The sequence below is a fragment of the Hyaena hyaena genome, unplaced genomic scaffold (assembly GCF_003009895.1).
Source record: "Hyaena hyaena isolate Hyena2069 unplaced genomic scaffold, ASM300989v1 scaffold_607, whole genome shotgun sequence".
NCBI lineage: Eukaryota > Metazoa > Chordata > Mammalia > Carnivora > Hyaenidae > Hyaena > Hyaena hyaena.
In genome coordinates, this window is record NW_024081241.1 from 391,730 (window position 1) to 406,591 (window position 14,862).

Here is a 14,862-nt window from a genome sequence, read left to right on the forward strand (position 1 = left end):
TTGGGATAAAGAACATTGTTCTTCTTAGACAGTTTTGTTTCATGCTGTAGTATCTTAATGACCCACATGCCTACATGATCAAGTGAGATCATGGAGACATACTGGAAGTCGCCTACAAATCCCCATGGTTCCAGTGGTGACAAAGCACACATGCGATGTTTAAGCCAGGCTGCACCTCAGGAGGTCTGCTGACAGTCCGTCCCCATTTAGGGGAACTGGTGAAGAAACTCCATAAAGAGTGAAGGATGCTTTAACTATTTCACTCCCTAAGACATATTTTATAGAAGTGATTCAACATTCATGGATTAAAGAGAATTAGTTTTTGAAGGTATATAGTATTTAGCTGATGGAAAGTCAAATCCTTCCATTTCCACCAGTCTCTGGCAGCTTGCACAGAACTATAGGGCCACAGCCATCTGACATGAAAAAGCATAGCTTCTGACCCTGGTGGAGAAGAAAGCTCTCTCCCCACCCACTTTTACATGGGAGGGGGGAATATGGTTATAAGACGCGCTTCCCACCCCTGCAAAGCCAGTGACTCTCCGGCAGTAATGATGTAATTGCAGAAACGGGACCCTTCACGCCCCAGGACAGTATTGTACTGAATTGAATGCACCCTCCGTTCGGATCGAGGACACTGATGTCAGCAGTAAGGAGCCCCTCCATCATTTCTAATGAAAACCGTCCCTTTCTTTTAGAAATGTACGTGCCGGAACCAACCAATATCCCCATTGAGAAAACGAATCATCGTGGAGAGACTGACCTGGAGGTGCCCTTGTGGCCCACACCTAGTGAAAATGACATCATCCATCTCCCCAGAGGTAAGTGCCCACGTTGACGGAGATCTCTGTAGTCTTATGTATATGGTCTACCTTTTTTTTTTTTTTTTTTAAACTCTGAATATCTTTTTAAACAGCCAGCCCAAGTAAGTTCAAATAACTACTCCAGGGCAGGCCTGTTGCTGTAACGTATTTAAGCCAGAATGATAAAATAAGTCTGCAGGTAACTGGATAAAATGCCTCCTTCTGGCCCCCCTGTGCTCAGAGACCTAGTGATGATGGAAAGAAATATGTTCCTTGTCCTAAGAGCTTGGTATCTGCAGTTTCTAAGCCAGATCTCATATTTGTACACATGTAAGCAGAGTAATAATGAATTATTCAGTCCCTGTGGATTCTGGACGAAGCAATTATGCATTAGGTTACTCTCCGCTTCCAGAGTGTTTTCACTCCACGAGAGTTCAATTTATTACATGTGCTGATTTTTCCACTCATCGGGTTTATTCCATGTTTTTTTCCCCTAGCTATGTCCTTTCAGTTGTGTATAATAGACCGGTTATTCCGTCTCTCAGTAGTTAAGAGATAGAGTCAGGCAGAGTTACTGCCAGTATTGCCTTCTTGAGAGTAAGTAGATGCCTTAATCGAGAGTATTAACCTGCACTTGGCCATGACTCAGGCCTGCCTCCTGTCCACTCCAAGGATATTCTCAAAGCCACCGCTATACAGTTTTTGTATTATTTCTTTTGGGGAAAGAAGAGAGATCAGTGGTCTGTTGTTACTTTAGATATTCTGAGTGTTAGGCTTATTTAGATCAAGCCGGTTGACCAGAAAGCCCAATTCCTGGCTCTAGTGTTTTGGCTCCTTGTGTACTTGCTGTGACTGAATTCTGCTTTATCGTCACATTTGCATTCAATCAATAAATTATCAGTGCCTGCTCTGTGCCACACACTGCAATAGATGCTGGACTTTGGTCATAACAACAGCCTTACTGGCTGCAGTATATTGAGGACCTATGCCTTACACAGTATCTCTGTTACAAAGCACCTGAGGAGAAATTTCCTTGTTGTCACCAGCAGGGAAATTTACACTTCTCCTAAGTGACTGATGCTATTTAATCTTAAAGACAGTGTGAATCTTGTTGGTGATACCTGTTTCCACTTTTGCTTTGGCTGCTAGGAAGCCCAAAACTAAACCTTGTGGCCTGATTTTTGTATCAAAACAGAACTTAAGGACTGAATTTTATAAACAGACTTCAGCTGAAGCTTGATTTTCCTTAATTAACTTCTCAATTTACTTGTATGATACATATCATACATATATTCCTAAAACCATTTGTCCTATCATTTGGAATGTGGTAAGGCAGAATTTCATTCCTTCATTCATTAAAACCTGAATTCATCAGTAAGATGTTATTTCTACCTTTGGCATTTTTCTTGACGCTGATAAATGTGGGGTTTTTTCCACCTTCCTGTAAAGTATCGTGTACACTGGCGAATGACTAGGAAGGTTCTCTTCCCACATACAAAAGAAGAAGCACATTAAGAAAACTCTGATCTTTTAAACTCTAAACTGTCTTAATATCACAGAACTGTGCTGCTGTGAGCTGGGTTTCCAGAATCGTTTAAGAGCAACTCCTTTTGAACGTGTAATCCCTACTTCTTTCACTAGTCTGGTCTTTGATGCATTTGGACAGTCTGACCACAGTGGTTTATCTGAAAGAAAATAAAAGGAAGGAGACTTCCAGGGAGTTCTCCTGATTGGTATATAGTTAACCTTGTTATCTCTGCAATATTCATGGCAAGAATGATGATTTAAAGGAACAGAAAGACCTTTATTTGTAAGAACAAAGTTAAACGTCCCTGTGCAATGTATTAAAACGAAGGCAGGAAAATGATCTAATAGGCCTATTGAGTTTATGAAGTTTATGAAAAGGGAGGCATTTTTGCTTAGAACTCAGTAAAACCAAAAGACCAAACAAACCCTTGATTCTGGCTTAGTTTCTATTTCACTAGCAATTAGTCTTAGCTGTTACTCTAGTAAGTCAAAGATATTTTGTCCTAGTCTCTTATTCGCTGGTAAACAGGGAAGTAAGCTGTTTCTGCTTCAAAATCTTAGACCATACAGGTTAATGTTTATCAAGATATTATTAGTAATCTAGTTTTAGTCACTCTTATAAGGTCTGCACATAACAATTTTGTTTTCTTGGCTAGCTGGGACCAGCTTCATCCTGCTCAGTTATTAACCTCTTCACCTTAATATTTCCTGTCTCCCATCATCCCTGAGAGCTCTGCTCTCATAAGTGCTCTTTGGATCATTAGACTTGAGACATGTTTTACCCTGATAGTACTGGGAATTATGAAACCAAGTTGTTCATCTCTGTTTGCAATGGAACTAAAGTAATCCTTAAGAATTCTGGCTTAGGTAATAAATGCTGGTAATTTTTTTCCCTCCTAGACATGGGTCACCTCCAGGTAGATTACAGAGAGAACAACAGGCCGCATCCAGGCGAAGATTCGTCACTGGACTCCATCGCCTCAGTTGTGGTCCCCATAATAATTGGCCTCTCTATTATCATAGCATTCCTGTTCATCAATCAGAAGAAGCAGTGGATACCGCTGCTATGCTGGTATCGAACACCAACTAAGGTACCGTCCTGAAAAAGTTTGTCTTGTCTTACGTGACCCAACTAGGAAAGCTTGCATGCTCACAGTTCTCTAAATTGCTTGATGTCTTTTATATTAGCAAGTGAAAATTCTGCTTTGGTCTTCTTAGCCTCAAACACCAGTAAGCTGTAGCCATCAAATATATGAATTATCCATCAGCCATTGGTTAATGGATCTTGACCTTCCACACCTCCAATTTCCTGGATTTAAAGTTTTTAAGAACAAAAATACTTCTGGATTGATTCCTAAGTCATTGTTATATTAGAAATTAAAACTTGAATTTCTCAGTGATCTGTCAACTTAGAACGGGGAAAGAAGTCCTGGAGGGAGGGTGACAGCTCTCAGGCACGGGTGACGGGAGCTAGAGCATCACGAGTGTACACAAAACTCCAAAGGACAGGGAGCCGTGTCCAGGGCAAGTGCGCAGGGGTAAGGTAGCAGAAGATCCTGAAGAGACTGTAGACTACTACTAACTAGACCAGGCAGACACATTTCATATTGAGGGAGAAAGAATATGTATTTATTGTCAAAGCAGCCTATTTTAAAGACCGAGAAAATTCATTTTCATTAAAGGAGGAATAAGTCATGACTCTTTCCAATGCTAAGTCTACTTTTTGCATTTAGTTTTTTTTCCAAAAAAAAAAAAAAAAATTCCTACACCCTTAACAACCAAAAACACCTTGATGAACTATTTTAAGCCAGTTGTCCATTGAGAGAATGCCTCCATGTGAAATTCCCATCAGATGCTTCTCCTGCCTTTTTCTTTTCTTTAAAGTTTTATTTATTTCTGAGAGAGAGAGAGAGAGAGAGAGAGACAGCGTGAACAGGCGAGGGTCAGAGAGAGAGGGAGATACAGAATCTGAAACAGGCTCCAGGCTCTGAGCTAGCTGTCAGCACAGAGCCCAATGCGGGGCTCGATCCCACGAACCATGAGATCATGACCTGAGCCGAAGTCAGATGCTTAACCGACTGAGCCACCCAGGTGCCCCTCCTGCCCCTTTCTTTCAACAAGTACATGTTGGGCACAGCTTCTGCTGGGCACACGGGGGATCAGGACACAGTCCCCACTGTGCAGAGCTGGGAAGAGGGACCGGCTCATAACATGCGTAGAGTGGCTGGATGCAGCCAGAGGCTGGCCTAGCCTGTGATGAGGCTTTTACACAGCAAGTGATTTAAAACCATGTGTTTATCTTAAACGCTGCCTGGCAAGTGACGACTTCTTCAACCCTTTAAGCACGAGCACGCACTTTACAGGTTTGAAAAATAGTTACGTCCCTTCACCAGACTCGTAGTTCCTTTGACGCTAGCCTGACGTCACTTATTGACTGTTTCACTTTTAACACAGTTTGTCAGTGGCTCTCATGAAACTACCGTTGGTACTAGAACAGGGTGTAAACCCCACATCCAGTCGGCCCGTCCATATCCCACAAAGCTGTTATCCCCCCCCTTGAATCAGGTACGAAGTTTGTTAATGGAGGATATGTGAAATAGCTAATCCTTTGGGGGGGGGGGGGGCTTTCCCTCATCAACAGCCTTCTTCCTTGAATAATCAGCTGGTGTCTGTGGACTGCAAGAAAGGAAGCAGAGTCCCAGCAGACAGTTCCCAGAGGATGCTAAGAATTGCCGAACCAGACGCGAGATTCAGCGGCTTCTACAGCATGCAGAAACAGAACCACCTCCAGGCAGATAACTTCTACCAGACAGTGTGAAGAAAGGCAGCGGGGACGAGGTTTCGAAAGACAGACGACGAAATCTGCTTTGAAAAGTAAACTAGAATTTGTGCACTTGCTTAGTGGATCGTTTTGGATTGTGACTTGACGTACAGCGCTAAGAACTTACCGGGACGGGCTGTGTCTCCAGCAGTGTGCCGAACAAACATTCCCACTCTCCTCAAGGTCACTGACCAAGTGTTTTCTTAGAACCAAAGTTTTTCAAGTAAGATGTAATTTGCTTGTAATCTAGCTGTAGAGGTGTTTGGGGGCGGGGGACAGCGAGTTTGGCTGGGGAGACGGGTCGGGATGGTGGTGTTGGGAAGGCAAATTGGTCAGCCTGGCTCGGGGAGAAACCCAGTGTAATAAAAGCAGTTGAGCAGCCCAGAGGATGCTTTTTCCCATTGCTCCGAAGACTGCCCGGGTCGCGGCCCAGCCCAAGCCTGAATGAGCAGGGAAACCAAGGCCTTGCGATCCAGCTGCCGTTAACCACCATTAGGACTGCCCGCCAGCACACCAGAACCTTTTGATAGCCATGCCCGGTCTAACGCCACGAGTTTCTTTTCTATCCAGTCACAGCCGCGGTAGGCGGCCAGGAGGCCAGAGAGGTGTCGCGGTGTTTCTCTGACGCGGGTTACTGAGGATAGATACAGTTAGACTTTTTGCTGCTTTTGTTTTCTTCCAAGCCAATCAGCCAGTTCCTAGCAGAGTCAGCGAGTGAACGAGACGCAAGTCGTTTCTTGATGCGAGCACTGGAGCTCCTCACCACGGCGTGGCAGGGAGGAGGTGAGGGCGAAGGACACCAGGTCTTTCCAGGGGCTGTACTTCACTATCTGTTGTTGCTTTGTTCTGTTGTTGGTTGTTCATAGTTTTTGTTGAAGCTCTAGCTTAAGAAGAAACTTTTAAAAAGGACTGGGGATTTTTTTTTTCCTTATTATATACTGATTCTACAAAATAGAAACTACTTCATTTTAATTGTATATTATTCAAGCACCTTTGTTGAAGCTCAGAAAAAAATATGCCTCCTTAAACTTTAGCAATTATAGGAATATTTATGTAACTATCTTATGCTTCAAAAAAACAAAAGTATTTGTGTGCGTGTGTATATAATATATATATGCGTATATATTTATACACATACAATTTATGTTTTCCTGTTGAATGTATTTTTATGAGATTTTAACCAGAACAAAGACAAACAGGCATTCCATATCAATGCTTCTGATCACTTACAAATTTTTAATAACACAAAATTTTATTCTACCTGCGGTTTAATTGGGAAGAAAGAAGTGTGTGGTGAGTGTGAGTGAGTGTGAGTTGTGTGTATGCACAGGCCTTGTGCAGTCAGCATCACACCTGCGATGGAGAAGGTGTTCCTTCATTAAAATCTTCCTCATTTGGATCTGCTTTTCTGTTGGTTTTCAATTTGTTCCCTGGCCAGAACCATCGACGGCAGTTCATCTGCATCGCTAATCAGCTCCTGGATTTTTTTTTTCTTCAAACAACTGTTTGAAACAACTACTGGAATATTGTCCGTAATAAGCTGGAAGTTTGTTGTAGTTTGCCTCAGATATAACTGACTGTATCCTATAGTGTTAACTTTTCAAACAGCTCTCAGCACTTTTATACTAATTACCCATTTGTGCATTGATTTTCTTTTTAAAATGCTTGTTGAGAAAGACACAGATACCCAGTATGCTTAATGTGAAAAGAAAATGTGTTCTGTTTTGTAAAGGAACTTTCAAGTATTGTTGTAAATACTTGGACAGAGGTTGCTGAACTTTAAAAAAAAATTAATTTATTATTATAATGACCTAATTTATTAATCTGAAGATTAACCATTTTTTTGTCTTAGAATATCAAAAGGAAAAGAAAAAGGTGTTCTAGCTGTTTGCATCAAAGGAAAAAAAGATTTATTATCAAGGGGCAATATTTTTATCTATTTCCAAAATAAATTTGTTAATGATACGATGTTACCAAAATAGATTTACATCAGCCTGATTAGTATAAAGTTTTGTTGACAATTAATCCATTCCTGGCATAAAAAAATCTCTATAAAAAAAAATTGTAAATGCTTGCTTTTTGTTTTTTCAATCATGGCCATATTATGAAAATACTAACAGGATATAGGACAGGGTGTAAATTTTTTTATTATTTTAAAGATATGATTTATCCTGAGTGCTGTATCTATTACTCTTTTACTTTGGTTCCTGTTGTGCTCTTGTAAAAGAAAAATCTAATTTCCTGAAGAATAAAATAGATCTATGGCACTTGGAGTGCACTGTAGGTCTACAGTTTGTTTTGTTTTCTTCAAAAACCAAAGCTGTGAGGCAACTTTTCGTGACTTGGTTCTTGGCAACAGGTAAACAATCTAAATCACACAGAGGACAGATCGTCCTTTTGTGTTGAGGTGGTCAGTCCGCTGACGCTCCCCCGTCCCAAAGCGCGGGCCTTGCCCTGGGACTCCTTGGAAGAAATCCCACCTTGGGGTACACGCCCCGGGACACCTGCTCAGAGGGAGACTGAAAACCTACCTGTTGAAAACCAATCAGAAACATGCTCCCCACGGGTATCCTGACCCCGTGTGTGCGAGAGGGTCGAGGTGGAAACACTGGTAGTCTACACTGAAGAAGACAGAGTTTATCAAGCAGAATCAGAGAAATCTCATTACAAGGAGACTGTGAGTTGATAAAAATCTCTCTTCATACACTCCAGAAGGATCAACTTAAGAATGAACTGTTGAATCTCTTCCAAAAAAACATACCCTCAAGGACTTCTGACTGTAATATGTCCTCTAAAGTGATATTGCCTTAGTACAGGCAAAGCTGTTAGAAATTTGGATCAATTTAGGCTACTACTGTATATAAGTACGCAGCTTCAAGTCAAGGTCAGGAAGCCAGTTAGTCCCACATACTCACTATCAAATAAAGCATTAACAAAGAACCATCTCGGGGCGCCTGGCTGGCTCAGTCAGTAAAGCATGGGACTCTTGATCTCCAGGTTGTGAGTTCAAGCCCCAAGTTGGGTGTAGAGATTACTTAAAAAATAAAACCTTAAAAACCAAATGAACAAGGAACCAGGTCGCGTTCCGCATGTACCCAGGTAACAGCGGAGCTGCTGAACCAGAATCCAAGTCCTAACCGAGCTGCTGCCTTCCTGGCTCTGGTGTCCCAGTTCCCAGGCGGACTGAGGAGTACGGAAGGGCCGCACGCTCACAGATGTGTACGTGGACCCTGAAGCCCCCTGACAGGCCCTCCGTGACGCCTACCGCACTCGTGGTGCCGGTCAAAGGCGGCTGCCAGGATGCCTCACAGGCCCAGGAAATGAGCAGAACGTCTCTCCTCCCACAGCAACCCCGGGCCATCTACAAAGGTCCCCCTGCCCCCTCCTCACCAGCAGGAAGCTGGCCAGGGGGTCTCACCAGCTCACACACCGTAGTGACAGACCGTGTGTAGACAGTAAAGGGCAGAAGCTAGCCCTGCAAGGAAAGAAAACCCGTAACAAATACAACAAAAACTCTCAGTCTCTCAATCATATGTTACCCTTTCTCCCAACATTTATTAAATGGTGGCAATGACTTGTGGAACTGGGCAAAGTTGTTTCGAGACCAGGATCTATGGACGAGGCGCTGCTCCCAGGACTGGGACTTGAGGAAGACAGGCAGGCGTAGGGGGGACAGAACCCGAGTGGGAGTGGGGCGAGGCTGCAGCACACAGGTAAGCACCTTAAAGGACACAAACTCCTTTTAAAGGACACTTGTTCACAGACGCGGGAGGCAAAACATTTAAGCATCCAGAGTTAATACAAGATTCTGAAAGTGAAGGGCAACTTGACGGTGACAGCTGGGGCGGTGGTGAGGCGCAGCAGCCTCCGTGCTCGCCAGCTGGTCCCGGCGAGGCTCGCCGCAGTGCCTGCGCCGGACCGGCCCCTTCCCAGGGCAGCCCACGCTTCAGGGTCCGTCTCCCTGGACAATACTGGTAGGTACTATTCATCCTGACCGCTCCCTAGATCAGGGTGGGTTCTGGCCATCACTGAAGAATCTCTCAATGCTTTCAACAAGTTCTTCAGTGCAGGGCAGCTCTAGAAAGCCACAAAACTCAACCGGGCGAACCGTCAGTGCAGGAAAAATGCAACTGCACATGCGCACATACCACTCCCCCTTCCTCTACAAAGTTGGAGGAGAGGAGCTCATAATTGTTAGCATTTAACAAAAAGCACCTGTAGAATTCAAAACCGTGCCATACATCTCTTGGTTCATAACAGAATTAGTGAAAGCATGATCTAGTAACACTGAATCACAAACCCAAGTTCAAGTGCGCGGAGTCTCCAACAGCAGGAAGGGGGTGGTAGCCAGCTTTCGGAACAATGCCATAGGAAATATCTAGCCTGTAGTCCGCGAAAGGGAAAGCCGCTCCTGGACTGATACCTTATGTAGGACACAGAACTAGAGGAAGGAGGAGAACTCGTAAACAGAAATGTATACTTTGCATACACATATTATATACATCTATGTATGTAAAAATATACTATTAAATGATGAGAAATCAATATTAATGCAAGGATCTACAATAGCAACTTTTTTTTAAAAAGGCTGTACCCAACGGAGAAAATTTCTCTCAAGACACGTGTATTAAAATCGCCCAGAAATGAGATGCCAAAAGGCCATGTCTCTTAGGTACTACATAGAGCAAAGAGCCCGTAACGTTCGCCCTATACCGACCAGCTCGTACCACAACAAAGAGGCTCCCTGGTAACTGAAAGAAGGGCTCAAGTCTCCACATGCTCACAGCAGCAAGCACGTCCACACTCCAGCCTTCGGCACAGCCTGGAGGGCGGGGGTGCAGCAGGCCACGCCAGGTAAAGCAGCAGATGGGAGGGAAAGCTTGAGTAGCCCACACAGCATCCATCCCACTTTTCTCAGGCCAAATGAGGCCACTTTTCTATCTTCTGTCATTTTAGACCTTTGCATTTAAACTAAGCTGGTGTATTCAGCGGCCAAGCCAGTCTTGGGTGTTAAAGCAGCTATGAGGAAGTCCCACCAAGGGAGCCGGAGGAGAGTTCTCCCTTGAGCAGAAAGCCCTGCCAGGCAAGGGTTCTAGTGGCCCCTGAGGCAGAGCAATTGCTGACCGGCTGCGGACTTCCAGGATGGGTGGAAGAGAGCAGTTGCCGTCGCGCCCCATCCGACAGTCCCATGCGACTGGACACTCTGAGCTTTACACACACCCAATCACTTGTCTGGGGTGCGGAGTCGCCGCTGTGGTCTGCACCCTCGCTTCTTTTCCACCCAGTCCTCACCGAGCCGAGGCAAAGCCACAACACATGCAAACGAGCAGCTCGGGAGAACAGGTGTAGACAGCTGGGCTCACAGGCTGGAACCTGTAGCCTGAGGCTGAGGAACAGAATTAGCTAAGTGCTGCTTCCCTAAGACACGTGGGATAGGTTCACAGTTACAGGCCCAGGTTTTCAGAGGAAAAGCTTAAACATCATTTGCCCCCAGATAACTCTCTTCTCCGGGTCATAAAATTCCTCAGTGCGGTGAAAGGATAAAATAGCTAGAGAGCTAGAGAACGCTTCCGAAGCTCATTCTATCTCGCGCCCACGGCAGTGCCCCAGGGACCCGTTATAATTAAAAACTGAGACATGTGCTTTATGTTCATCTCATTCCTGTGTCACATCTATAAGAACAAACTTCAGAACAATCCAGCTTTCATACCAGTGCTAGCACAACATAAAAGCAAAGATGTCAGGTATTAAAAAAAAAAAACTGGAATGTAATAGGAAGTAAAAGCCCTCCATCAGAAGAAATGGCTTATTAAAACATTTCAATCTCTTCCTTCAACCGCCTCCCCCACACCCCTAACCGACTAATGACCAGTTCCACTTCACTCTCACAGGTGACAATGTGTCGCTCACTTCGAGCTCCCAGTATATTCTACTGAGGTTCCCTCTTTATGAAGCTACGGTTGAAGAAATGTCCCATCAGAGTTACTCAGAAATCCCAACGCTCCTATGTTCAGCCAGAAACGCTGATGGAGAGAACCCACAGGATGTTCCCGAGAGGACTGCTCTCAATATTGGGTCGTATACTACAGGATGCATTTTACGCTGCTTAGGAAATCTGTCACCTGAATAACTGCTGCTTGATAAAAAAAATAATAATTTCATTGAAAAGTGTTCATTTTGCCTGTAATCAAATAAGTTTCATCAGTTCCCTCTTTATTATCCAAGTTTTGCTCTTTCCTCGGCAGTTAGTAACCTAACTTCTCAAATGACCTTCCTTTGCCTCATCACTGTTCCCAAACTGTGATCTTGATCTCGCTAAAATTTACAGCTCATTTTTCAGTCCTAGTTGATGAAAATGCATTCTTTCTCTCTCTCCCATTCCTTTCTCTTACAAGAAATCCCCTTCATATTCCCTTTGGGTATCTCTTCCTTCATCCATCCTCATGATCTGTCCTCTTTCTGTTGTCCCCAAGATGGCAAACACCACCCTACTGAACCCCATTCTGTGTCTCTCAATACCTGAGACACATGATTGTGGGAACGTCTCCATATTTCCTCCATTGCCTGTCTCCATGCTTACTAGAGCTGAGCTGTGGAAATTCCTTCCAGCTCAAGACCCCAAGTAAAAGTTGCATTTTATACAACCATAATTCATAATGTGAGTAGCATAAGTAAGCCATGCATCTATCCTCGCTCTGCACAAATGAGAATGATAAAAGTGCATTTTTTCATCTATTAGCAAGACAATGTATTTATCGACTAATCAAAACTTCCCAACCATTGCACATATGCCATTATAAAACTCACCTTTCAGTATATAATCAGTTAACAAGCTCGGAACCTTTTCACTGTCCTCCTTCATGGCACGAAGAACTGCAAAATAAAGGAGAGAAAGACTAGGCATTAATTTCAAACTCAGATAGAAAATCTCATTTACATTGTAACCTTTGTTAATTATCAGGCATAATCAATCCATGCAAATTAGTGATTACTTTCTGCCCACGGAAAAACAACTGCCAATGCTCAAGAACATACTGTAGTTGAGTAAGTCATTATTCAGGTGAGAACATTCCTGGTATCTGAGACTCTTCTCCCTGATACAAAACTTCCAGACAGTGGCACCAGCAAAGAAGAATCAGGTTATTTACCCAGAGCCTCAAGTCTGTCATAATAAACACTGGAAAGTGAGGGACCATCGTGAGCACTTCCATGAGCTCAGAGGAGCAGGCGACAGGCCCTCAGTCTGCACATCTCACAAGCGGGAGAAGCTCTCAGATAAATGACTAGTGAGCCACCTTCTCCAAGGAGCATATCTGTCAGCCTTCTTGGAAATGTTTAAAGGCCAAAATAAGGAGCAGACCTCCTGAAGCAACACCCAGGCATGCTGTCTGCTCGCATGCTATAGAGGAAGCACAGGTACATTGGCCTCACCCTCAAGGGAATCTTGAATGATTTTATGTCTAAGCAAAGACAAATAGCGAGATCAGCTGCTGGGGTGATTAAAAATCTTGACCACGCAGGTGCACAGAGAAACACGTAAACAAATGCTACACTTTCCCAGTGACCACTACCTCAAACTTTCCCCAGAGCACCCTGGGGAGAATGCCGCACTGCTTCCCCAGACACACGACAAAACGACACGGTATCTACCTGGGCTTAAACCCTGGCTGTCCCACTTCCCAGCTGTGGGACTCTGAGCAAGTTACTCAACCAGTCAGTGCACCAAGTTGCTCATATGTAACATGACAACAGTCATCAGACCAGCCCCAAAGGCTTGTCGGGATTATCAAATTACTAATTCAGACGTGAAGGACTTAGAATAGCACCCAACACAGAATATATGCTACGTAAGCATTAGCTGTAATTACTAACACAACAGTATTCTCATTCTTATTACTGTTGATACTGTACTTCCAGAAGCTTTTATGAGGAAGGCTACACAACCATAAAGGCTGCAACAGTCTCCCTGGGGCTTTCACCATAAACATCGACAGGTGGCGGCAGCAGAGGCCCCAGCTCCCCAACAACCCCCTCTGAAGTTTTTAGAACATAACCGCTCTTTACTTCAAAGTGAAACCCATACTAACTTGGGCATTCATTCACACCCCATACACATCCACTCACCCAGAGACTCTAAACTGTGTCATCTACACAACTATCATCTAAGGGTCAGCCTGAGGACATTCTGATGTGGGAATTATGAGGTCTTCAGCTTGGCCCAGCCTGTCTGTCTGTGCTCTGAGAAGCCGAGGTCTTTCCGTAATTCCTGGCTTCCAGGCAATATTTATGTTCCCTTCTCACAGGGCAACTCCGTTCAGTATCCCTGCTTCCCATTGTGTTTTAGATTGGTGTTCTGTTCTATATAAAATCACGTGCCATAGGCTAACATTATTAGAAAGTACAGTGGACTGGGAATTAAAAGACCCAGGCCTGTAATTAAGAATTCCCCTGTGTGATCTTGGACACTCATAACTTCATGAGGAAAATCAGAGGGCAGGCCACCCAGTTAATTTCTTCATTCTCTCTCTCTCAGACTGGGGTCATCACTTGATTTATCTGTATCTTAGTATAAAATGTTTTGAAAGTATCTTTCACCAAAGGAAAGAATAACGACTTCGGGTAGAAGAAGGCAGCAGGCAGCTTGCGCACACGATACCCTCACTTGCATATCCCTGAATTCCAAACTACATATCATCACCAAGATGCATTTCTGTGATTCCCTCTTATTTGGCTCCTTGTTTAATCAACAGGTAACAGACTGGCAAACCCAGTCCCTTCAAGGAAAACAAAGCTCAGTGATTGACTTACCCCAAATCACACTATGTTCATTTATTTACTATGAGGGAAACACAGCAAATATGTTTATCCTTGTTTTTCATTGTAACCAAGAGAGGGATAGGTAACCTCCAAGGATATCACTGTAAATAATAGGATAGAACCAGAATTCATTGCTCATGTATGGCTATCATAACAGATAATCAGTAGAATGTATGTTTAGGTCTCACAAATTGTTGTAAAATGTAAGCCTCTTGAAGTTGGAGTATTTTTGTCTGCTAAAGTATCTCAATGCCCAGAACACAGCCTGGCAGAGAATAGGCCTTTTTAATATTCACTGAATGAATATTCTTAAAATATTACTATCAATTTATTTTCTGCTTATGACTATTACCTTGGGTTCTACATTCCTAAGAAAGGAGAGTGATTCTGGCCACCGTCCAGATCTTTCCTACTGACTTACTGACAGTCATATTTATGTAATATCCATGAAACACCTTATCTGTTGAAAAATATGTTCTTAAACATACAAGAGACGATGGAGAATCAAGTTACACATTTTTCCCTCAAAAGTTCAGCTTGTAAATATTTCAAAAGGTAAGAAAAAGTACAAAAATTACAAATCAACTCGATTTTAGTGTCACGTTTGATGGTATAGCCATTTATGGTCTCATTCTCAATAAATGATGACATCTGTCATTTACTATCCTAAATTGACAAAACAAACATAGCAACGATCAATCAACCAAAATCAGTATTTAGAATCAGCAAAAGTAAATAAAGTAACAGTTTAATTTTGTCTTTGCTCACTTTTTGTTAGTATTTGAAGATCTTCAACAGATGGTGGTCCATTTTTTTTCTCGTAAGGAATGACTGTTGTCAAGTACTGCCAAGTTAAAAAAAAAAAAAAAAAAGTCACTTAAGTCAGAATGACCT

General features: G+C 43.2%; 2 protein-coding genes across 4 annotated transcripts in view; one reads left to right on the top strand and one right to left on the bottom strand.

The window, feature by feature from the left end:
- The window catches only part of CRIM1 (cysteine rich transmembrane BMP regulator 1), a 190,496-nt gene extending 183,067 nt beyond the window's left edge, over positions 1–7,429 (top strand). For both annotated transcript variants that reach the window (XM_039257229.1, XM_039257228.1), the window contains 3 exons: positions 699–821; positions 3,231–3,421; positions 4,972–7,429. In XM_039257229.1, coding sequence (XP_039113160.1) covers positions 699–821; positions 3,231–3,421; positions 4,972–5,148 — 491 coding nt within the window. In that variant the 3' untranslated portion in view covers positions 5,149–7,429. The remainder of the gene's footprint in view (positions 1–698; positions 822–3,230; positions 3,422–4,971) is intronic.
- Positions 7,430–8,682: 1,253 nt separating this feature from the next.
- The window catches only part of FEZ2 (fasciculation and elongation protein zeta 2), a 44,026-nt gene continuing 37,846 nt past the window's right edge, over positions 8,683–14,862 (bottom strand). For both annotated transcript variants that reach the window (XM_039257234.1, XM_039257233.1), the window contains 3 exons: positions 14,737–14,812; positions 11,959–12,024; positions 8,683–9,592 (listed from right to left, as the gene is read on the bottom strand). In XM_039257234.1, the coding sequence (XP_039113165.1) occupies positions 9,576–9,592; positions 11,959–12,024; positions 14,737–14,812 (159 nt within the window). In that variant the 3' untranslated portion in view covers positions 8,683–9,575. The remainder of the gene's footprint in view (positions 9,593–11,958; positions 12,025–14,736; positions 14,813–14,862) is intronic.